Below are 25,358 nucleotides of genomic sequence, written 5' to 3'. Positions count from 1 at the left end.
TATTTATAAACCGCTATTCCAAATAGATCATAGCGGTGTACAAGAAAATTATATAACAGTATAAGAAAAATCTACAATTAAGATACACTGTATCTTCAGGCCAGCCCCTGATGACGCTGGGCCGGCCTGCTCTCTCCCTCAACGGGCTCTCTCCCTCAACGGAGAGGTATCATCTTATAGGGCATCTTATAGGATGATGCCAGGTATCATCTTATAGGGCAGGCGCTGAAACTTCTGAGCTGGACTGGAGAATCTGTGGTCACCGCATATGGTGGGGGGAGCTCAAAAATGGCCACAGCTGCATCTCCGCCGTATGCAGCAACCATATGAAAGCAGCAAGGGTGGTGCTGTACAGGTATGGTAGAAGAAAATCCACTCACAAGGATTCGTGGAAAGAAGTGACTTAACGCAGTTCTGATGACGAGGTGAGGGGGCGCCTCACCAGAAAGGTGTAAGTGAAGGGTGGCGCAAGCTGCAGGCTTCCGGAATGCCCGGGGTATAGAAAAAAGAGCTGTGTTTGCACTACCGCTCTGATAGTCTTGGAGACAGTGAGGGCTGGGCAGGCAGGGAGAGCTGACCAGTTCAAGCAGGCTTTGTATAAGAACATGTTTTCCTGCTAAGTACCTGCATGTCATAAGCATTTGAATTAAAATTACCATATTGAAATCAAATCTGATGTTTTTACAAATTTTATTTGGTGTGCGTTGGAAGAGGGGTAGTCTTATATGGTGAGTATATCCAAAGCTCTATATTTTAACTGGAAAAGTTGGGGGTCGTCTTATATGCCCAGTCGTCTTATACACCGGAAAATACGGTAACATGTTCTCTTTAGGAATATCTAGGTTCTCCAGTGCAACTCTATGGTCAACTTTAACCAAAAGTTGCACTAAAGAACTTAGAGATTCCTAGAGAGAACATTCCACTAGGCATTTGTAGCTCCTACAGTGCAATTCTGTGGTCAGTGTCTGACAGACGTTGACCACAGAGTTGCACTGGAGGACCTAGTAATTTCTAGAGAGGTGTTCTCCCAGGTAAAAACATAGTGTTTTTGTTACTTGTGGTTTTCCACATTCATGGGGGTCCTGTGCCCCTAACCTTAGCGAATGTGGAGGGACGACTGTAGATACTGGCTTCAAGCACCTATGTCATTCTGTCAGTTTCATGTGTGTGTCAAACTCACAACAAATATTTTCTCCGACATCTATTCTTTGCATTCAAAAGTAGATTTATTTATTTTAAACAAAGTAGCTGTATTCACATGTAATTTTAAGCCAGGAGACCTGGCTTACTATAAGTGAACAATGTGCTTTTCCTTCAGTATAGTCACTTCTGTTTTGAGCTTCACCTCAAAAAGCAACTCAAGAAGTGTATTGTGATGTTCAAATCAGGGAGCTTCTGTGTATGGTTTTTGTAGTGTTGTGTCTGAACCAGCACTACTGGCTTGTTGCTCTGGTAGCAAACTAAAATCATAAATCATGACATTCCAAATGAGCCAATATTGTCTTCCATTTTTAACCTTCCATGTTTTTCCATGACTGTTTCTGTCTGTTTTACCACAGAAAGTCTTCTTAGGAGAGGGAACAGAATGGCTGCTTTGCACAATGCAGTGGTAGCACTAGGAGTTCTAGATCTGGTAGGAGCATCCATCGTGTACATGGGCCCTTTTGCTGGGTTGTCTCACCTACATGCCTCAGAGTTATATGGCTTAAGTCTGACTTGCCCAATAGAGACGTGAAATCCCATTGCCATTGGTAATATGAGATTAGTTAGAGTGGATATTTAGTGAATTTGATGCTCTTCATTATGTACTATTAAAGGTGCCAAGAGACATGCTCACTTTGTAAAATACACCATCCAAATATATCTCCGTAGAGGAAGAATGGTACTTTTAAGAGTGAAGAAAATTTTGCAACTGCTATGGTATCATAGGGAGACTGTAAATCCATCTGTTGGAAGTGCAAAAATAAACATGCTGTTCCTCATGGGCACACGGCAGAGTAGCTCTGTGTCTAGCTTGAGCTGAGGCACAATCCAGCCACATGATTTAATTGGCATATAAGAGCAATCACTTGGCACTTCAAGCTGGGTCAATTACCAGGTCATCCGATGTCACTCTACTTGTGGTTCAAGATGAATTGAGTATCTTGGAGCATACTTACCTACGTTATTTTACTTTAGAGTGGCAAAGATGGAAGGTGAAGGCTCAGCCTTGGGTTTAATGAATATAAGTCTTGCCCTGGAAGAAAGGTAAAGGTTTTCTGTTTAACAGCATGATTGTGAAATTGACAGGCCTCCTGCATATATACTGCATATACATGTGACTTGATGTTGGAGGCAGGTTTGTGTAGTCAGGTTTGCAGCTTGTTCACATGACTAAGCAGGCATGCTTATCTGTCTTTAATTTGCCTTGTGGCGTAGGAATGGAAATTAAATTTTTGCCATGTCCCAGCTTGCAACTGAGATGGTAGATGTGTGTCATATAAGATTTTTTTTGGTGTGGTAGCAGGTGGAGTTTGAAATAAAATGTGCAGTGAAGTACAACTTCTTGTGATGTACCTAATTGAACAAAACTCCCTGTTTTCACCATGCCAGTTTTGTTGTGTGACCTGGCCCAAAGTCAAATCATATTCCAGTTTTTTCAGGGAATGTAGCCTTTAAATGCAGTGGCAGATTCTTTCATGGTGTAGAAACTGCCATAATTCACTTAAAGCTGTGAGCTTTCAAGTGGTGTTGGGAAAAGGAGACTACGAAGACATTGTGGATGAGTTATCTTGTCTGCTGCAGTGTGTGTGGGATGTATTGAAAATGCTGATATAGCAAGAATGTAGCAAGCAGAGTTTGTCTTGTCGTTTGATTCACACATACTGTACTACCTCCCCAGATTTTCCAGGAGTTTGATGTTGGAGAGTCATGATGGCAGGGAGCAAGTGAACACTGTCAAAGTGAGCTATGCGTAAACTTGAACGAGTCTAATTTGACAGTCTTGAACTGGTATATCAAAGATGTTTATGGTTAAAACAATAACCTTAAACTTTTCACAGGAACATTCTGTTTGTGCACCTGAACAAATCAACCTCTGAAATATCCCCTTTTGTGGAAGGGTGACATGAAAAAAAGTAAAACCCACTGCCTTGTGGCACCTTAAAGACTAACAAATTTGTTATAAGTTTTTATTGGATAAGTTTCACCAGATGAAATCAGATATAGTTCAGAAAAACTTGCACCATAATAAATTAATTAGCACTCTAAGATGCCATCACCTCTTTGAGTTTGTTGAAGCTGAATGAAATAGTTGCTGCTTTTGTAATCAGAAATACCTGCTTGCAACAAATACCACACCAATACCAAAACTGAATATGGCATTGGCTTTAGTTTGCTGCTTAGGCTAGTTGTTTATTCAGCTAGACTAACCAAGACCTAGCCCTGACAGTGTTCTTTATTACTGAGCTGTGCCTTTGGAATACATAGGTATAACCCTGTCTTATTTTGTCAGTTCTGATTAAACCCACAGTAGTATTCAGAAGAAAGCTAGTGTGATGGAGTAGTTTGAGCATTACAACTCCAGAGACCAAAGTTTGAATCCTCACTCAGCTGTGGAAACCCACTGGGTGACCTTGGACAAGTTACACTCTCTGTCTCAGAGGAAGGCAACTTCCTATGAAGAAATCTTGCCAAAAAGCCCCATGATAGGGTTGCTTTAGGATCAAATATTCAGAAACAGCTGTGTAATGCTCATTTCTAAATATATTTTAGATGTATGTTTTTGTGCGCTTTTTAGATTAGCTACAGTAGAAACATTCTCTGTGAAGGATGGTAACAACAGTTGAAACCAGTTTCATGAAACCACAAGTTAGATTAAAAGGATCTGCATGCTACAGTAAATTGGATGATAGATATGAAAGACCTGAATTAGGATTTTAGCTTGATTTAGACTATACTTAAGTCTTGAGCATACATTTAAAAAGTTTTCTGCATCCTGAGAACATTGCAGGCCTGATATTATTAGACTGATCAAGATAATTAAAAGTTAGTAAAGACCTTTAAAATATGCTATAAATGTATTATTTAACAAATGAGGGCCCATGAGAATTTGCAGTACTTGTCAGAGAAAGGACTGTAAGTATGCACAGGCTTGGGTTTTCAGTTAATGGATAGTTTGGACAAGGAGAAGGAAATCCTCCTAGTGTATGTACTGGAAGAGGACTATTTCTTGCCTTCCATAACAGCTTATCTTTTTATTATGGTATGATTTTGTGAAGTAAGGAGGTACAGTGGGCTCTCCATATCCATGGATTCAAACATCAACAGCTTGAAAATATGTTTTAAAAATCTAAAAATCAAGGGAAACAATTTTACTACACCACTGTATATAATGGGTCTTTAGCATCCATAGATTTTGATATCCATTGGGAGTCCTGGAACCAAATCCCAGTGAATACCAAGGGCCAACTATACTAGATGGTTTGGGCAAAGGAGAAGGAGCTTGATAAGTGGATGAGCATGATTTAGAGCCTTATCACAGGAGAAAAGAAAGCTAAAACAGATCAGGAGAGTAATGGTTTTCTTCTTGCCTCTTTGCATGCTGTGATAGCACATCCATTCTCCTTCTCAAGGAAGAGAGTCATAAAATGTGCCTTTTGCCAAGTGGATTTTTCCAGCACAACAAAAGAGATACTTTTACCAAAGTCTCCCTTAGGAAGAGAACAGAAGTGCTTTGGCGGCATGTGGAGAGGCATAGAGAAAGCTGCTACTCTCCCAATCTGCGTTGGCTTTCTTTTTTCATGTGATAAGTCTCTTAAGATCCATTCTGTATCCAGCTTGAACAAAGCTTAACCTAGAACCTTCTTGCTTACCTTTTCTGTATGAATTCTTTGTGTGGTAGAGCCCTCAGTTATTTAAGCCCTCACTTGAAGTCTCACATTATACTGGCTATACCTTTTTTTCCCACCTGTGGGGAAAAATAAGAGCTTGGAGTCCATTTTTGAGGAAACAAGCTTCAGAAAGACAAATATTCAAGTTGCCTTTCTCTCCCTTCTGATAGGAGTCTAGCAGGCTGTTTTTCATGGGGGGGGGGGGGCAGAAGTCTGCCTTGTAATTTGGGTCTGACAGATCATGTCTTAGTTTATTTCATATAGGAGCTAACCTATATGAAATAAACCTAGAAATAGAAGACTTCACTCTTCTTAGTGCCACTTTTTCCCAGGGACAAAACAGATTGAAAAGCCAGCAGACCATGAGTCAAGTGGGACAGGCAGTTACAGTGGTGCTGTTCTAATGAATTCGCCTTTTAGAGAACTATGTTACACCTCATTTTTTGAGAAATTAAGGGCTTCAGAGAAGTGCTTGAACAATAAATATAAATAAATGTTAAATAAAACAGTAGCACTGTAACTTGTTAAAGCTGATGCACCCAGAAGGCCCAGGAGCTCCTGAATGCTAAACACTATTGGCTACTGAAATTGTTTTTTGTACTATTTTGTTCTGTTTTGGTAAAAATGTGCAATAAATGACACAGAACTGTGCCTTCGGTTTAGGAACAGAACAATAGATTTTGCTTAAAACATCTCTCAGCAAATGATAGTTGACACAGACATATTATGATGTTAAAAACAAAAGAATTGTAGTGAATGATAAGCTTGGTTTCTTACCAAAGTTGAAGATCTGTAATGAACCCTGTCTTCATGTTAACCAAATAATATGTTCTGGAAGATATATGAAACTTTTCCCACTTTGATGCTATCTTCTTTTTCTGTTTAAAAAGTACACCATATCTTAAACTACAACAGAAGAATATATAATGCCAGATTACAGTGCGCCCGCGTTATATGCGGCCACGCTATATGTGGACTTGAGCATACGCACTCAAGCTTCGGGGAGCGTGCGGGGTGCAAGGGGCGGCGTGTCCCATTCAAATGAATGGGGTGTGCACCCATGGCGCCCCGCATGCTCCCGTGCCACCGCCACGCCACCATTCGCACGAGCCCCATTCAAATGAATGGGCTCAAGCATACGCAGAATTAGCCTTACGCGGGGGTGGGGGTCCAGAATGGATCCTCCGCATAAAGCAAGGGTCCACTGTACTTTTGTCTGGAAAGCAGTTTTCATATGCTTTTGTGTCAAATAATACTCCATTCAAAATAGGCTAAAATCATAACTACACAAAAGTTTGTTTCTTATAGGTCTGCCATGATCAAAATTATGTTGAAAAGTCTTCATCAGTTGCAGAGAGTCTCAATTCCTAATCCAGTAGAAATGCAAGTGGATTTATTATCCTTTATTCTTGCTGTCACAGTGGTTAAATGCTTATACAGCAAGCCACAAGGTTGTGAGATCGATCCCAGGGGCTCCAAGATCTACTCAGCCTTGTATCCTCCCGTAGGTCACTAAAATGTGTACCCAGTTTGTTGAAAGCCATTAGCTTACACGTTGTAAACTGCTTAGTTCACAGATCAGTGGTACAGAAATGTACTTGCTATTGTTGTCCTTTATACTCTGGCTCTAGCCCCCATATACTGTAGTTAATTAATGGTTGATGAAAGATTTCCCCATTGCCTCCCGACATGCTTGCCATAGTCCGTTCCATTTGTTGTGAGAGAATATTATTTCATTCATATTTAACTTTTTGCAATTCTTGTTAAAATTGTTCATATGGAGAAACAGTCAACCGGGATACCAGAACTTTCAGCTGCTTGTTCAGTAATTACTTTCTAAAATTTTAAACCTTTATTTATAAGAATAAGCAATGATTCTGCCCTGAACGCTTTGCATGCTGCCCATTCAACAGTGTAAGAATTTGCAGAGTAGTCATTTATTTTAAAATATTCTGCCAGATCTACTGATATTTGAGACCTAAACTGTGCATCATTGGCGCGTTACAGATGCGTCGAAGGGGCGTATTAGGGTTAGGAAGGGGCGTGTTAGAGTTGAGAAGAGGCGTCCCTTCCATCCACACAGGGGCGTCATTTTGACATCCGGATGTCGCACGGCGGAAGTGACGCTGCGAGTGCGCAACTAGCGCCTTGCGGCACCACTTCCGGGTCACTGAAAGAAGTGCCATTTTGGTGCTTCTTTCTTGCTGCACCCGGGAACCACGCGGTTTGGCCGCTGCGGTTCCTGGACGCAACAACCGGCGGCGGCGGCGGCAAACCGCCCGTTTTGGGCGGCCTGTAACTTGCCATTGAGAAGTTAAATATTACATTGCCAGAGACTAAAGAGTATAGACTAGAGCAGTGATGGTGAGCTTTTTAGAGGCGGAGTGCCCAAAGTCAAAGGAGTTCCTGCACCGGGTGTTTACCCAGTTCTGGGAGGCAGGACTTCCAGGGGGGAATGGGATTTTGGGGTGGGACTTCTGCCTTCTGGGGGCGGGATGTCTGCCTTCCAGGGGTGGGACTTCCCTACAGACAGCTAAAAGCATAGGAGGGCAGAGGGGAAGAAGACGAGCAGGCGTGCGCCTGTTCCTCCTATTGCCCACCCTCCCAGGCCTTTAGCTGTCTCCAGAGAGGCAGCTAAAGTCACAGGAGGGTGGGGGAAGATGAGGAACAGGAACGCATCTGTTCCTACTCTTCCTTCACCCTCCCGTCTCTCTGTGTCCTCAGAAATGGCTTTGCATGCCAGAAAGGGCATGTGTGCAATAGATTCAACACCATGGGGCTAGAGCATTAGAAAAATACAATTCTAGATAAACTGGATTATGGTCTATTGTTATCAGGGATTCAGTTTTGCATATGTTTATGTTACTAAACAAAGGTATAGAAATTAAAAAAATAATCTAATCTGAAACAGTAGACCAAAGAGATAAAGGTATCTGTCTCATGGGTGTTTAGTTCTCCATGCATCAATTTAACCATATTCATACATATATGCCTGTAAAGTAGCTCCTTGGAGGTCTTTAAGCAGAGGCTAGATGTCTATCTGCTAGGGATGCTTTGATTTGGATTTCCTGCATGGCAGGGGGTTGGACTGGATGGCCCTTGCGGTCTCTTCCAACTCTACGATTCTATGAAAGTAGCTCTCACCATGGATTTTTTACCTTGTCGGAAGTATATTTCTATCTAGCAAAGGATCCAGAGATCAAATAATCTTATCTAACTCAACAATGTTGCTAAAACTGTTATAAACATCTCTGGCACATCACTATTAGGTTCATAAACATTAATCAAAAAAATTAATTTTTCAAAATATCTTACAAGTAATTTTTTAAATGCCATCTGGATCTATTACTGCCCACTGTACTAAAATAGAAAGATATTTGTGGTTTAGGAATGCCACACCTTTATACCATCTAGAAACATTTGTAACAGACCTAACCAACCCATTTTTTTCCTGAAGGATGTTTGCATCCTATGTCATGAAATGGGTTTCTTGTAGGAATGCAATGCCAGCATTAAATTCTTTTAACTGAGAAAGCACTTTTGTTTACATCTTGCAGTCCTTTGACAGTCTGTGAAATTACATTAAGCATTAAACCACTAGTACATTTTAGCATCTACTGTACATCATACCCATTATTTCCAGTATTACAGAACTTGATTTAAAAAAATGTTCACACAAAATAGCATATATTTCCTAAACTGTGATCTGTAGTTATTAATTCCATGAATCATCACTTCACTGCTTATGGTAATCCTATGAACTCTGAGAAACTTTATAAAATCACATAAGTGAATAAAATTGTTTGTTTGTGTTTGTGTGTGTATATGTATCTATTCCATACACACACACACATATACACACATACAGAGAGAGAGAGGAAGAAACACCTCAGGTGACTGAAAGTAAAATAAAAATAAAAAGTGCCCACAATTCCCTCCTCCAAAACAGTTAAGGAAAGAAAAAAAAAACCCTTCAAAAACATGAAGATACGGAAGTAAGGGGAAAAGAAAAAAGAAAAACACTGGACTTCCAATTGAAAAAAGCATTATGATCCACTACTGCACTTTTCTCCCTACCCTTAACTAATTTGTCTCACAGAACATCCTCAATAGGAAGGGGGGGGGGAGAGAGAGAAAAAAATTGAATAGATGAAGTAAATGGAACTTGAAAAAATATTGAATTAATAGAATGTAATAAAATGGATAAGTCATACAACAAAAGAAAATGAAGACAAGGAATTAAAATCAAGGAGAAAAAGGAAAGAAGAAGGAAAGAAGAAGAAAGGGAAACATAAAAGATAAATTTATTGATTGAAACTGATAGATGTCAGGCTGAGGTCTCGAGCTGGAATAGGCCAGTAGCTGTTTTGTTGTTAATTACACTCAGTATGCCCTACATTCCCTATATTAGTGATGCAGAATGTATAGCCTTCAGATGTTGTTGGACTACAGCTTATATTGTCCCTTCCCATTAGCAATGCTGTCTAGGCATGATGGGAATTGTAGCCCAACATCTGGAAGGCCATAAATTGCCCATTTCTGTTCTAGACTATCCCTTTTTGTATTTGTATGTATGCTGAAAGCTACTCTGTAACCATGGTTTATGGCAAGGGTGGGCAACTGCAGAGGAGGTATGGTCCATGCTCTCTTGCACCCACCCAGCAGGCCTCATTGGTGGATTTTGGCACAGCAGGAGCAATGCAACATCACTTCTGGATGCCTTTTTGGTTGATTTTTTTAAAGGTTTGAGGGCTCTGGGGAATTAGGAGAAACAAATTTTGAGAAATTGCCCCCAAATCAGCTCCCTTAGTTTTTCTTAATGGGGTGTTTCAGTGGTCCCACGGGCCACGGGCAGCATATAGACTGCACTTTACCAGTTTATGGGCATATTTTCTACATTAAGTAGATTAATAAATACACCTGACATAATATCTGTAGTAAATTATGCTTCTGAAGAACAAACTCTACTGTAATACAGTATTAGTGTTCCAAGAGCTGGTTATTTTTTAGTTGGTAATGATTATTTAAATTTTCATTTTGCTGCTGCTCATGTTCCCCTCTACAGTGTAACTGTTTAGTAACTTTAGATAAGCAACTGAGAAAATCCATGACACTGGTCTGTGGTAGTCCCTTGGGCCAATTATGATCTTTCAGTTTAATGTATCTTTCAGGATTCCTATAACAATAAAATGTTAGAGGTAGGCGACCTTATATGGTGTCTATAGGGCTTTGAAGGAAAGGGTGTACAATGAGCCCTCTATATTGGCAGGGTATCCACCCGCCCCGATGCCAAAAACATGGACGATCATGCCCCTTATTATTCAGTGGTAATGACTAGAATGTGAATGCTTCAGCATGTACTCGTTCATGTCGCTGCCATATGAGGTGATCCATAGGTGGACAGAATTGTGTGTCAGGGGCCCACCATTATGGTGGGCCCACTCTATATAAAATTAGCAGAATGGATTGCCTGTTTTTGACACTAGCCGTATAATGTAACAACTCCTTTTCACTACATTCCTTAGAATTAATTTTATGCCATTCACTTTTACATTTATGCAATGCTCTTTCCCTGTCTTATATTTTTCCACAGTTCACATGAACAAAGTATTTCATTACTTCCTGCTGTTCATTTTCTGAGAAGGGGCAGGATAAGCCTATTGGAAGTGTTTTTAACCTGTTGGGAGAATGAAAAATTATTGGACTAACGTACTTCATAAGGAGCATGCACATGTTTGAGCTTCACATCTCTTTAAGGTATTGAATGTAATTACATTCAAACATGAAATGAAGTTCATTGTTCTGATGCCCTTATTTTGACCCGAAGAAGAGTGGTCTTGCATCCATAGTCTCCACTGAGAGCTGGCTCAGTAATAGTTGTCATGACATCTAATTGCTCATGGATTGGTTTATATCAATGGTCTCTTCTGAATTAGAACAAAATGTTACCAGACTTAGGCTATTTCTCTATTTTGGTCAGACCTACAGTATGTGTCACAATAGTTCTCCAGAGTCTGGAGTGTCTTTCCTGATTACTGTTTGATCCCCTTTAACTAGAAATTGCATGTATTAAGCCTGGAAACTTAATATATTCGAAGCTGGTTGAAGCAATCTTGTTTGTCATCTTTTGGGGAAAAGGTGAAGTATAAATACAATAAATCAGAAATAGCAACTGCAGAGGGAGTAGGGACCAATTCCTCTCCTGCACCCACCTGGTTGGCAATGCACACACATTTTAGCACACCTAAAGTGATGCAACATCACTCCCAGCTGCTATTTTAGGTATATTTACCACATTTTAAAGAAGTTTTGGTGGCTTTGGACAAACAAAAAACAATAAAAAAGCAAAAACCTCACCCCCCCCCCCCAAAAAAAATGACCAAATATACAGCCAGTCCTCCCATATCTACAGATTCTGTATCCATGGATTCAACCATCTATGGGATGAAAATATTTTTTAATAAAACCAAAAACTAAACATTGATTTTACCATTTTATATAAGAAACACCATTTTACTATGCCATTGTATATAATGGGACCTGAGTATCCACAGATTTTGGTAGCCACAGAGGGTCCTGGAACCAAACCCCAGGAGATACCAAGGACCCACTGTCATTTAAAAGTTTTTTTGGGGGGGGGATCTGGGAGCTTTGGTGGCTTCTGGGGCCACACATAAAGTCCCAAGGGGTATGTGGGACCCACTGGACACAATTTGTCAACTCATGCAATAAATTACGTGCAGCTCATCTGAAGCTTCTCTAGTCTCAGAAAAATATTTTGGTGTTACTTTAAAAAAAGATTTATTTTTATATCAAACAGTCATCTTTGAATTGAGTTAAGCAGTAGCTTTCAAGTTCAGTCTATATATACCACAGACATCTCCTAAAATTCAGTTGGCTCTTAGTATGAGTGCAAGTTAAATTTGTTGATCATTAGGAGAATAGGAAGGAGCAGGAACCTATAATTGCTAGTAATAATCTGACCATAAAAATGTCTTCCACCATATGTACAGTAATCAGTCCAGTATTAAACCATTCACATATTATCTCCTGCTTCCTTTGCTGGTCTGATGGAAACCCATAGCTGTGCAAGAAGTCACTTGGTCATAAGCTAGTTCTGCAGAACTGTTTTCCATATGTGCTGCAGTTCTACAGAACAAGAATTGATGTCTTGGAAACCAGCTCAGGGATCTGTTCTAGAGAGTGATGTTGGATGACCAGTAAAACTGGCAACTATTTCTGAGAATGCAAAGAAATCTTTAAGTTCCAGTGCTTGGAGGATAAACTGGAGACGTTCAAGCCTCCATACCTTTTAATACAGTATCCAGAGTATGCCAGTAATTTTAAAAAGTTTATTTATTTATTTATTTATTTCAAGGATTTATAGCCCAACTTTCTCCCACAAATGAGATTCAATGTAAGTTACAATAATTTAAAAAGACAGACGTTAAAAACATTGATTACAAAAGTTAAAAAATAATTAAATATTATTAATATTAGAACATAAATTAGAAACACATAGTTAAAAGTAGAAGACGCCATAAAACACTGACAGCACACAGCACAGCAGAAGTAAAATTCATCCACCAAATGCCTGCTTAAATAAAAAAAAGTCTTCAGCTGCCAGCGAAAAGAGAGCAGGGTGGGGGACAACCTGACCTCCCACAATCTGGGAACAACCACAGAGAAGGCTGTCTCACGAATCCTCACTAACCACACAAATGTGCATAATTAAGTGACAGTTTTATAAACTATTCTCTCAAAATACTGTGGTTATATCCCCCCCAGGAGTGTCATTTTTGTCCAGCCAGGTTACAGAACACTCTAAATAGAAGGAGGAATATAACATGATTAGTGACCATGTGTTCACTAAAGTTATTTCAAAGTTAAGTAGCAAGAGGGCAGTATCGACTATACTACTGTTCTAAAAAGCAAGTTCTCAAAATAGATAAACACTATGCAACATAATTTAAAAGATGTTATTCAGATTTAAATCTGAGCATCTCTTGAGCATCTTCTGCATTTAGTGTGAAATGCAGAGGAGAGTACAGTTGTAACTGAACTACAGTCTTTTAAAAAAAGCTTTAATATTAACTGGCCAGTCAGATTCTTTCTATACTATACTTGAAAAGGATTCCCTTTCAGTTCTAATCTCCCTTTTACGTCTGAATACTAAATGATGTTTCTGAAACTACATTTTTAAAGGCCTTGGTGCATTACATGTAGTCTAACATGTAACAAAATAAAGGGAGCAAACAAGTGCATGGTGTGTATGTCTATGTCACAGTGACCTTAACAACCGAGGAGTGTCCTGTTTACCAGGATGATTACAGTGAGCACTGTTTGTCATGTTTGATATTGGCTGAATCATAGAATCATAGAATCATAGAGTTGGAAGAGACCACTAGGGCCATCCAGTCCAACCCCCTGCCATGCAGGAAATCCAAATCAAATCAACCCTGACAGATGGCCATCCAGCCTCTGTTTAAAGACCTCCAAGGAAGGAGACTCCATCACCCTCCGAGGGAGTGCATTCCACTGTCGAACAGCCCTTACTGTCAGGAAGTTCCTCCTAATGTTCAGGTGGAATCTCTTTTCCTGTAGCTTGCATCCATTGTTCCGGGTCCTGTTCTCTGGAGCAGCAGAAAACAAGCTTGCTCGCTCTTCAATATGACATCCCTTCAAATATTTAAACAGGGCGATCATATCACCTCTTAACCTTCTTTTCTCCAGGCTAAACATCCCCAGCTCCCTAAGTCGTTCCTCATAGGGCATGGTTTCCAGACCCTTCACCATTTTTGTCGCCCTCCTTTGGACACGCTCCAGTTTCTCAATGTCCTTTCTGACTTGTGGTGCCCAGAACTGGACACAATATTCTAGGTGGGGCCTGACCAAAGCAGAATACAGTGGCACTATTACTTCTCTTGATCTAGACACTATACTTCTATTGATGCAGCCTAAAATAGCATTGGCCTTTTTAGCTGCCGCATCACACTGTTCACTCATATTCAACTTGTGATCTACTTGGACTCCTAGATCCCTTTCACACGGAGTTTCATTCAGCCAGGTGTCACCCATCCTATATCTGTGCATTTTATTTTTCCGCCCTAAGTGCAATACCTTACATTTCTCCGTGTTGAATTTCATTTTGTTAGCTTTGGCCCAGCTTTCTAGTCTATTCAGGTCATTTTGAATCTTGATCCTGTCCTCTGGGGTATTAGCTATTCCCCCTAATTTGGTATCATCTGCAAATTTGATAAGTATGCTCCCAATTCTGTCATCCAAGTCATTGATAAACATGTTGAATAGCACCGGGCCCAGGACAGAGCCCTGTGGGACCCCACTGGTCACTTCTCTCCAGGATGAAAAGGAGCCATTGTTGAGCACCCTTTGGCTTCGGCCAGTCAACCAATTACAGATCCATTTAACAGTTCCTTTGTCTAGCCCACATTTTACAAGCTTGTTTGCAAGAATGTCATGGGGAACTTTGTCAAAGGCCTTACTGAAATCAAGATATATTATATCCACAGCATTCCCTTCATCTACCAAGCTGGTAATTTTATCAAAGAAAGAGATTAGGTTTGTCTGGCATGACTTGTTTCTCTGAAACCCATGTTGACTTTTTGTGATTATGGCATTGCCTTCTAGATGTTCACAGACTCTCTGTTTAATGATCTGCTCCAGAATCTTTCCTAGTACTGATGTCAGACTAACTGGACGATAATTGTTGGGATCCTCTTTTTTCCCCTTTTTGAAGATGGGGACAACGTTTGCCCTCCGCCAGTCTGCTGGGATCTCTCCTGTTTTCCAGGAGTTTTCAAAGATTATTGCCAATGGCTCCGATATTACATTTGCCAGTTCTTTTAATACCCTTGGATGGAGTTCATCTGGTCCTGGAGACTTAAATTCATTTAGATTAATAAGATATTCCTCTACTATCTCTTTACTTATTCTGAGCTGAAATTCCTCTATTCTGTCCTCTGCTCCATTATCCTCAGGTTGAGCACCCTTTGCCTTTTCTGAGAAGACTGAGGCAAAGAAGGTGTTGAGTAATTCTGCCTTTTCTCTGTCCCCTGTTAACATTTTGCCATCCTCTCGACTCAGTGGCCCTACCGTTTCCTTCTTCTTCCTTTTGCTGCGGACATATCCAAAAAAGCCCTTTTTATTGTTCTTAACCTCTCTAGCAAGCCTGAGTTCATTCTGCGCTTTAGCTTTTCTGACTTTACCCCTACACATGCCTGCTATTTCTTTGAATTCCATTTTTGTGATTTCCCCCTTTTTCCATTTCTTATACATGTTCCATTTCAAACTTAGCTCGGTTGAAAGTTCCTTAGTCATCCATCCTGGTTTCTTGAGACACCTCCCGTTTTTCTTTCTCACTGGAACTGTTTGAAATTGTGCCTTCAGAATCTCCTTTTTGAGAAAGTCCCATCCGTCCTGAACTCCTTTATCTTTTAGTATTTCTGACCATGGAATTGCCCTCCATACTTCTCTAAGTTTACTGAAATCCACTCTCCTAAAGTCTAGGATGCATGTCTGACTATGCCTGGCTTCTCCTTTCCACTGTATTTCAAACTCCAGGAGAACATGGTCACTTCCACCTAATGATCCCACCACTTGCACCCCATTAACCAAGTCATCCTTGTTGGTTAGGATCAGATCTAAAATAGCTGACCCCCTTGTTGCCTCTTGTATTGGCATGGTAAATGGTAATAGACTGAGATATATGAAAAATACTTCTGCATCCAAGTGCATGTATTAGCTGCTTCAGTTTGTGCTCTCTGCACATTTTCTCTACTACTGATAGAGAAGTTGAGCCAGCAATCTATTGTACTGAGCAAAAAAGAGGACTAACTTTCCTCCTTTTCATCGGTAAAGCAAAGTATAGTATAGAAAAAAATATTTTCCAGCAACCTAACTTGAATAGCAGCTCATGACACATACTATGTCAGGTCTTGTCTGGAACACAGTCGGCTCTCCATTTTTGCAGGGAATCTGTTCCGCCCCCCCCCCCCCCGTGAAAATGGACACTCACTGATGTTCAAGCCCCATAGGCTTGAATGGGACGCATGCCTGCGAGTGCGCATGGGGATGTGCCACAGGGGCGTGCCCCATTGAAATTAACGGAGGTCACCTCTCAGTGAATATTCAAGACCACAGATCTCAAATCTGCAAGAACGGAGGAACGACTGTACTCCATTCATTTCTGGGAGCCTCACTTTAAGAAGGATATTAACAAATTGGACTAGGTTCAGAGAAGGTCAACAAGGATGATAAAAGGTATGGAGCATAAAATAGACGAGTAAATGTTGAGGAGTTGGGTATGATCAGCCTGGGGAAGAGAAGACTGAGGGGTGATATGATTGCCCTATTTAATAATCTAAAGCACTGTGAGAGAGAGACAGGTGTAAGTTTGTTTTCTGCTGCCCCAGGTAGGACCAGGTCTAATGGTTTTAAGTTGTAGGAGGGTAGTTTTGATTGAATATTGGAAGGAACTTCTTGACAGTAAGAGTGGTTCTGCAATGGTACCAATTATTTAGAGAGATGTGTAGTCTCTTTCTCTGGACATCTTCAAGAAAGAAAGAAAGAAAGAAAGAAAGAAAGAAAGAAAAGGCAAGACAGTTGTCTACTGGGGAGTCTCTAGGTGGCTTTCCTGCACTGAGCAGGGGGCAGCTCTATGGGGCTCATTCCAACTCTGATTTGGAAGGAGAGAGGAAGGAGGGAAGGAAGGAAGGAATTGTATACACAGTGGCACCAGTATTGCTATTTCTGTCAGCTGGCCATTAGTTTTTCTCTAGTTCAAACCATTACAGATAGCACACAGTTTCATGAATTGTATGCTCCCTGCTTCCATGAGCTGTGAGAAATTCTAAGAATGGCATGACTGGATGTGTGTTTTCTTTGGTATAGAGGGAGAATGAGAAATTTTGAGAATGGTTTTAATTATAAATACCCAAGTAAAGCTGGAGACAATAAATCCATTCTCTTAGCACAGTTTCCCTAGAAAGATTATGGCACAAGGTGCCTTTAGACAATTTTGAACTCTGTTTATTTGATGTTCATTGTGTTCCTAAACTGCTACAAGTATTCCATCTACAACCATATGTCCATGGGCCCACCATTAACTGGAGAAGCTGGATCTCTCTTTCCAAGACAGAACTTCCAACCTCAGAAATTAATGGATTTAAACATGTGAATAATGAATTAATTTACTAATCATTGCTTTGGTTTTCTTCAGTCTTCTCTCTTCATATTTTCTCTGGGTTTTTTCCCTTCTGCTTTTGGAACCTTTTCTAGTCTTTCTGTCTTTAATTATAGCGTCATCTGTGTACATAACACTATTCATCTTAAAGTTACCCAAAGTGTACACAGTAATCCAGCTTTATCTTTACTAATGCCAAATAGGGTGGAAGTATTTGATGTTTCTCTTAACATGACCTCAGATAGCACAGTAGCTGTTTAGTACAAATGGAAATCAGAAAAATCAACCCAGCAGCCCACCAAGCCAAAACAAGATGGGAGACCAAATGTGGGTCACAGTCTCCTGATATTTCTGGTGATTGCTAGATTTTTATTTTTCCTTTAACAAGTGCTTGTTTAATTACACAACTATAATATTTTAAAAAGAACCTATGGCGCTGGCTAGACGGGCCCTATGGGGCGTTGTCGTGACATGCAAGTGGTGGCACTTTCAGACGCCCCTCGCACGTGACAAGGGCATCAAAATGGTGGCACCCTGTACATACGGGTGCTACCATTTTGACGTGATGGACACCTAGCGTCCGTATGTTTCAGCACCCTTGTGACGCCGCAGAAAACCTGCTTTTTGCAGGTTCTTTTTGCTGCATGAGGGAGCCACACAGTTTGTCTGCTGCGGCTCTCTTGTGCAGCAAACCAGGTAAAACAATTGCAGGGTTGGACAAAAAAATTTTTTTGTTGTGCTTTCAGTAAATTAATGAATCACCACCTTTGACATTTCTTTGCACAAAGTCGATACCAAAGGGGATGTTGTTGACTGAGAATTGGGGTTACCACTAAAGCAGAGAAATTATCCTTCTGTAGTGTACCAATGAGTGTTTTACTGAAAGGCAATGAAGTTTCACTGAGATTGGAACTCATTTTAAGTTCATTGCTTCCTGATGTCTTAGGCTGCTTACAGATGTTCAGCAAAGGTGACTGGGCAGAAATGAGCCAGCTGCTGAGTTGCTGTTCCAGAGGCGACTGGGTGCAAAGGGAGCAGTGACCAATTGGTTGTTTTTAATTTGCAGTAGATCAGTGAATCTAATATCATGAAATAGGTATTGGAGGAGCACTAGGGTTGTTGTCCAAGAGGAATGGGGGTGGAAGCCCAAAAAGGTTTGGGGACCACTGGTCTATGGTGACATATCTCTTGATTACAACCTGTTTAGACTTAATATCTTAATGTCCACCTTCTCAGTTCACTTCTCCAAGAAGGACTAGAACCACTGTGAAACAGAGTTTTCAAGTCCTATCCCAGAAAGATACCATGGTCAATGGGATCAAAAGCTGTTGAGAAGTCCAGCAGAACTAATAAGGACCCACTCTCCTGTCCAGTTCCCAACCTAGGTCATCTACCAAGGCAAACAGTTCTGTCTCTTTTCCAGAGCCAGGCCTGAAGCCAGATTGAAATGGATATAAGTAATCTGTTTCATGAGCAAGTGTTCTGTAATGGTTTGAGTGTGGGACTTGACCAGGATTCAAATGCTCTGTTAACCATAGGAAACCACTGGGTGACCCTGGGCAAGCTGCATATGCTCAGCCTCAGAGGAAGGCAAAGGCAAACGCCTCTTATCAAATCTTGCCAAGAAAACCTTGTGATAGGTTTGCCTTAGGGGCTCTTAAGTTGGAAATGGCTTGAAGTTACAGAACAATAGCAATAGCAGGTTCATTTATTTACTGCTTCATACCGCATTAAGCAGTCTCTAAGCGGTTTCTAACTGTAAACTAATTGCCCCCAAGAAGCTGGCTGCTCCAGGAACCCACGGAGCTGGGAAGCCACAACATATTCAAGAACCTTGCCCAAGAAATGAATATTGCAGATTGGCCTGTAATTCTCTAATATGGTGGAGTTCATGGATAATCCTCCCCCCCCCCCCCCAAGTAATGGCCTTATAACAGTCTCTTTTAGGCAGGAAGGAATGCTGTCTTGTTGCAGTGAGGCATTCACACTTTTGGCTAATCTCCCTATGGCTACATTTAAGGGGAAGGGCAAGTGTCCAGTACTCATGTGTAGGCTCTCATATCTCAAGTGATCCTGTTCATATCCTCAGGCTGCACAAATTGAAAGGTATCTAATAAGCAGGAGCTAAGGTTACAGCCACCAGATCTGTATCAACTATAGTTCTACGTCAGAGCAAATTTGAAGGATTTTGTCAGCAAAGTGTCTTGAAAATTCTTCACAGTGGATTACTGAATGGTCTGTGTTTGCTTCTTGCAGGGCACAATTTAAAAGACTCCTGACCACTTGAGACAGCTCTGCTGAATGACAGTGGTGGCAGTGAACTATTTCTTCACTGCCATCCTCACCATGGCATAAGCTATCCATTGTGCTCTAGCCTGTGTTTGGTCAGATTCACTCCAAGTTTCCCATAATCACCAGCCAAGGCAACAAGATCACCTGCCAAGGCAGCCTTTTCACAGGTAGTCCAATTAAGCCACCTATGCATTTCATTTTTCTGCCCTAAGTGCAGTACCTTACATTTCTCCATGGGTTAATTAATTTTGTTAGCTTTTGACCAGCTTTCTAATCTATTAAGGTCATCTTGAATTTTGATTCTGTCCTCTGGGATATTAGCTGCTACTCCTAATTTAGTGTCATATGCAAATTTGATAAGCATGCCCTTTATTCTTTCATCCAAGTCATTGATAAAGATGTTGAATATCACTAGCTCCAGGACAGGACCCTGTGGCACCCCACTAGTCATTTATCTCCATGATGAAGAGGAGCCATTGCTGAGCACCCTGTGGGTTCAGCCAGTCAACCAATTAGAAATCCATTTAATCGTTGCCTTGTCTAACCCACATATTACTAGCTTGTTTGCAAGACTATCATGGAGAACCTTATCAAAGGTCTTACTGAAATCAAGTGTTTTTCAGTATTAAAGGAGTCTAGAAGTACAGCTTGTGGGCATTAATGCTATATAGCTCAGACCTTTTAAGTCTACATCATGACTTAGGGCAGTGCATCTCAAGCTATGCTAGAATTCAGTGGCATATTTGCATCCATTGGCAACAATGGTTTCTTTCTCCTTTTCTCCCAGATATTTACAGCGACCCACAGCAAGGCCATTCACTTTGAATACCTTTTTGAATTCTACTTTGAGTAACGTTTGTTTATGCTGTAATCCTGTGAAGCAGGCTAGAGTTGGTCTACAGCTTAATCTGAGCCTCTCTGTAAACTTTGAGGTTGAGCAGAAATTTGACCTAAAGGATAACTTCCCACATATAGCACTTCAGCTGGTATCTCATCACCTGACTATACAACATACTGAAAAAAAATTCCTGATATGTTATATGAAAGATCTTCACTACTCAGTACTGCATTGTGTTTGAGTTGACATCTGTAAATTGTAGCTGAGGGGATAGAAGGGCAGGGGTTCATTTACATCACTGCTTAATTCATAGCTATTGCATTGTGACCAAATGTCTATTGCCATGTGCTGGCCCATATGGGAAGAGACTAAACATTATGATGATTAGAAAGGTTATTAATAAAAGTATTAACAACTTGTTTTTTGAAAGAACCAGCAGACAGCTGAGCTGGAAGGTATGAGCCTGTATTAACTGAATCTACAAGTTGGTGTTCAAGTTCAATTTGAAATCTGCACCATGAGAAAAGAATATGAGGCAAAAATTGTGTAGCTTTTGATGCTGTATTCCTAACCACAGAAATTACATAATCCTTGATGTTAATACATAGCTCACATTTCTTATATATTTTCTCTAGGATAATGGAAGCAAATAATTTAACATATGTTAAATGGCAAACATATGTTACCACAATGTTTGACTGTAAAGTATGGCTAAGGAAGACAGTAGTTATAATGTACCACTTTAAATATTTGAGATGAAAATATACAAGTTTTGATTTTTTTTTTCATAAGCTGTGATTTACTGAACAATTGAAGGCATCTACTAAGAATTTTAGAAGGAGATTGTTGTCTTTCAACTGAAAGAAAATTACACTTTTATTATTGACAGCCACTGTTAAAAAGGTTGACAGATGGAGGATGGGGGAGGGGAATGTGGTAGATCAGTAGTGCCTCTATATTTAGATATGTCTCTTTTATCTGACTGTACAGCTGGCCACTCGATTTGTTTTAAAGGACCTGTGCTTCTCTTTCCTGTGAGTACTTTCCATGAGCTGCACAGCTATATTGCAGCTCAATGCACATATATACCTTTTGGGGAGGGGGCAAGTACATTACTCATGCAGAGTGAAGTCCAGAGGGGCCCATGGATGGAATATCCAAATGACTTGTGTACGACCATACTACGTCCAAATCAGATCCATCACTTTTACTTTTTGCCCTTCAGGGAACAACCCATCTACAGCACCCGAGCTCATGTCTTCCAGATTGATCCTAACACGAAGAAAAACTGGGTTCCCACCAGCAAGCATGCTGTTACAGTGTCCTACTTCTATGACAGCACAAGAAATGTCTATAGGATAATCAGCTTGGATGGCTCAAAGGTAAGCTGTATGACTTTTTAAAGCTCAAGTAAACTACTAGAAGTTTATTGATTGTTAAATATAAATGTTCCTATTTTAATCTCTTAATGTATAGTACAACTCAACACAGTCTGTTGGATTAAAGTGTGATCTACAATGAGCGAACAATTCTTGACTTTTGGCATAGAAGAGAATACTTTATCATTACATTTCAAAACACCCATTAATAAACTAATGGCAGTTGTTCAGGGTCTGCTTCTTTTTGGCATATCTCTGAAATTCATGATAAATGTTGCCAGAGGCTAGATGACATAACACTTAGAGTGTGTGTTATAAGTGTGTTTCATAATATATGAAGTTTGTGTATAATATAGGATAATATAGTAGCATATATGTATGCTTTTGTATTAAAATCAGTTCTAGTTGATATAGCAGATATCATCGAGTAATCATATTTTTTTAAAAAGTGCATTAACATATGATCCAGTTTCAAATGGAAAATGTAGCCATATTTTGCTGTAATGTTTTCTATTAAGTTGAATTAAAGTCTCCCTAGAAATTAAGAGCTTGTCTTTCTCAGTTTGGCTTTGAACAAAGAAGAGTTTTAACACTGGAAGGATGGAGAAAGGTTTTCAGTTAGGTGATGGGTGTATCGGTGTGAACGATGCTTCCTCGGTTACATATTGAGGGGAAGGGATCTGATGTATTTACTAAATATGTGATCTTATGAGCAAATGAGACAGAATGTCATCTGGCAAAAGAATGCCATGATAACTTCACTAGTATGATTTCTTTGCCTTTGAGTCTTTTTTGAAAACACTACAGACCAAATAGATGAATTGTAGCTCTGTGCTTATCAAAGTTTTTCTCCCCACTTGTTTAGTTTACTGGCTCCAGAATCCATCCATTCTGACTACAATGAAGAATCTGGAGCACAAGCAGCTTCTTGTCCACTTTCATGTATATTTTTAAAGTCATTCAACTATTTGGGTACAATTTAGAAATGTAACTCTGCTCATTTGGAATATCAGTATGCTAAAGGATCTTATAGCACCTTTGAGAGTAAGTGAGTGAGAACTAGACAAAGGCTACCAAAGCTTATGCTACAACTTCTTTCATTCAGTTCATTCTCAAAGTATCTACAAGTTCCCTTTGCGTTCAGATATGTGGTGCAAAAGGATTCCTTCCCCAGTGACCTTACAGTCTGCCTTTTGACTGTAAAAGTTACAGCAAAGAGGGAATGAGGCAAGTGTAATGAGACTGAAACTGTGGTATTACATCAATACCCAGAACAGGAGGCTGAGGATGACTTTAGAACATCTGTATTGTCTGCTTTGAGGTGTAAAGAGATTGCTTCTTTAAAAAAACAGTAGTTAATTGACCTACATCTTTGGAGATGAGGGTTCTCAAAGTTTTGCTAATTTATTGTTCTACTGCATAGAAAATCAAGTTGCTTGGTTCTCATTATTATAGGTACTTTTTATTCTTTCATTATAATCAGTCTCCTAAGTCAAAAGGGCTAATTGCTGCCAATATGCAGAGCAGTTAGCGATACTATATGATATAATTCAAACACTATAAGATCAAACAATTCCTCTATTGAAGTCTGTTGGTAAAGCACAAAGAAGTCTTCTGAAGATATTGATGCTGATACCCAATGCCATTCATACTGTAGTGCACTCTTGCAGATATCAGAGGAGGAGGAAACCATATGGTATTTCATGTCAGAAATAGTTAACATAATTATCCAGCACCACCAACTGGATGACTTGAATGTCATTTAAGTGAAGGTCTAAAGTTTTCAGTCCACCTGTTCTTCTTTCCTTCAAATCTCAATTTTTCATCAAATAGTAGCAACTCCTCATTTATACAAAAGGCAGCTATGGCCACTTCTGACCTAGTGTTTTAATTAGTATTTCAAGGTGTTCCAATGTCACTTGTCAATTTTGAAAATCTGTTCCTTAGAATTAACTACAGATTTAGAGTTATCAAGCTCTAAACAAGTGTTCCTTTCTCCACTTTTGCTGAGTGGCAGATCTCATGCTCCTTTGGTAAGTCTCAGTTTCTAATCTCAAGGAAGATGACCTTTGGATTCAGGAATTGATCTGGCTATAAGTGTCAAACTTCCCATGACTCTGATCTAAATTCAGGGCTAATTATTGCTTTAAAATTAGCCTTCCCTTGTTTCTGCACTGTAGTTTATTACAGGTTACATATGCAGTATGCAAACAGTATTCTTGGAAACACTTGAAAAACACTGACTTCATTTTCTGACAGAGATCCACTAATTAAGTTGGCTTTATCCATTGAGGCTTTTGGAATAAATTAAATATGGGGCTGTATGCCCATTTTATTATTGAATTACAGGTTTTGGAAACAAAGATATTAATGATCCCTTCTAGCCTGTGCCTACAAATTCTGGTGATGTGAATAGTTTCACATTCTGACATGTGCAGTTTCATTTGACCAGTTAAATGTGAGGGCACATTACACAAAGAGATAAACGTTACACATGAACTGGACTTCCTAGTTCTTGTTTGACTTTGGTGCAAGTTGTAAGAGTGCTCAAAATTTGATGGTGTGATATGAGGGGCTACTTATCCCATTGATGATTTAGATTGTGCACCACTACTCAAAGCTGCTGTTAGCCCTGCAGAAAGGGGAATATTTGCAACTCTCCTTTTCCACATCCTCTCGGAGTTACCAAGTTACGGGGAGATTATCAGACAAGGGAAACTGGAAGTATAATCCAATGGCAATCCGAACGCAATCATGGGGTTTAATGTTATTGCGTGATAGACTACCACATGCAATTTCAGGCAATGGGAAATCAGTCTGGATGCAATCATGGGGTTTCACGTTATTGCGTGAGAGGTGATCACACACAATTTCGGGCAACGGCAAGCTATTTTTGGGCAATGGGAAGTCAGTTCGAATTCAAATTCACGTAAATTTGCTGAACTAGTGAATTCATGTGAATGCATTCTGACCCCACTTTCTTTTCATTCGAAATTAAGAGAAATTCCTCCTGTGTGATAAACTCCATAGATGAATGATCTCCATTGGGAAAATATGAAAGAGGAAATCGTGGAAGAGGAAAATAATGGAATTTTCTTCCTGTTCATTTAAAAGCAAAAAATAATATTAGAAGATGTAACCACAGAATTTTTGTATAATGTTACTAGTCCTACTCCCTCCTCGCCATCAATACAGTTGATGTAATGTTTCTTAGCTTTCAGTCTCTTTTTGCAAAAATGTAGGGGAAATAAATTTCTCATAAAAATTTCTACCATTCTCCACTGGTGTCCATTTACTTTAAAGTTGTGACTCCCATAAGGAGTTGACAGCTGCTCAGAGAAACACAATATTCCTAAGTGTCTGTAGTGGGTACGCCTGCTATGCTCTTATTCCAATCATATAGGTTTCTAAATCAGAGAAGGGAGTCATACACACATTCCACATTCCTCCAAAAACTGTGGGAGCAAGATGTAGCATCACTATTTATCATGTGATGATAGCCACACAGAGCAAAATGACCTCATAAGGCGTAATGGTAATGTAACATTTTTTGGGTGGGGAGCAGTCTGTCATATAATTTTCCACTGTTAGTAATGGATTTCATTATTAATTAGCAGATTGTATTTAAGTTTGCTAGAGGAGCAGCTCGTGGATTTTGTGACAATTACAAATATCTCTGTGTGTCTGGAATATGTTTCTTTTAGTAATGTAATGAACTCTTTTATTTCCTAAAATTTATACCCCCATCTTACAATGGCCAGATAGCATTTCCAAGG

General features: G+C 39.8%; 1 protein-coding gene across 2 annotated transcripts in view; it reads left to right on the top strand.

Annotated features, from left to right (window-relative positions):
* HOMER1 (homer scaffold protein 1) overlaps window positions 1-25,358 on the top strand; it is a 106,184-nt gene that overhangs the window by 10,347 nt on the left and 70,479 nt on the right. Inside the window, exons 1-2 of one of the 2 annotated variants that reach the window (XM_042452303.1) lie at window positions 2,109-2,247; window positions 21,429-21,585. In XM_042452303.1, the coding sequence (XP_042308237.1) occupies window positions 2,189-2,247; window positions 21,429-21,585 (216 nt within the window). In that variant the 5' untranslated portion in view covers window positions 2,109-2,188. Of the gene's footprint in view, window positions 1-2,108; window positions 2,248-21,428; window positions 21,586-25,358 lie in introns of those variants that run through there. The other variant, XM_042452304.1, reaches the window with a different exon arrangement.

This window comes from Sceloporus undulatus, chromosome 2, assembly GCF_019175285.1.
Source record: "Sceloporus undulatus isolate JIND9_A2432 ecotype Alabama chromosome 2, SceUnd_v1.1, whole genome shotgun sequence".
NCBI lineage: Eukaryota > Metazoa > Chordata > Lepidosauria > Squamata > Phrynosomatidae > Sceloporus > Sceloporus undulatus.
This window is presented reverse-complemented; position numbering and strand designations above follow the sequence as displayed.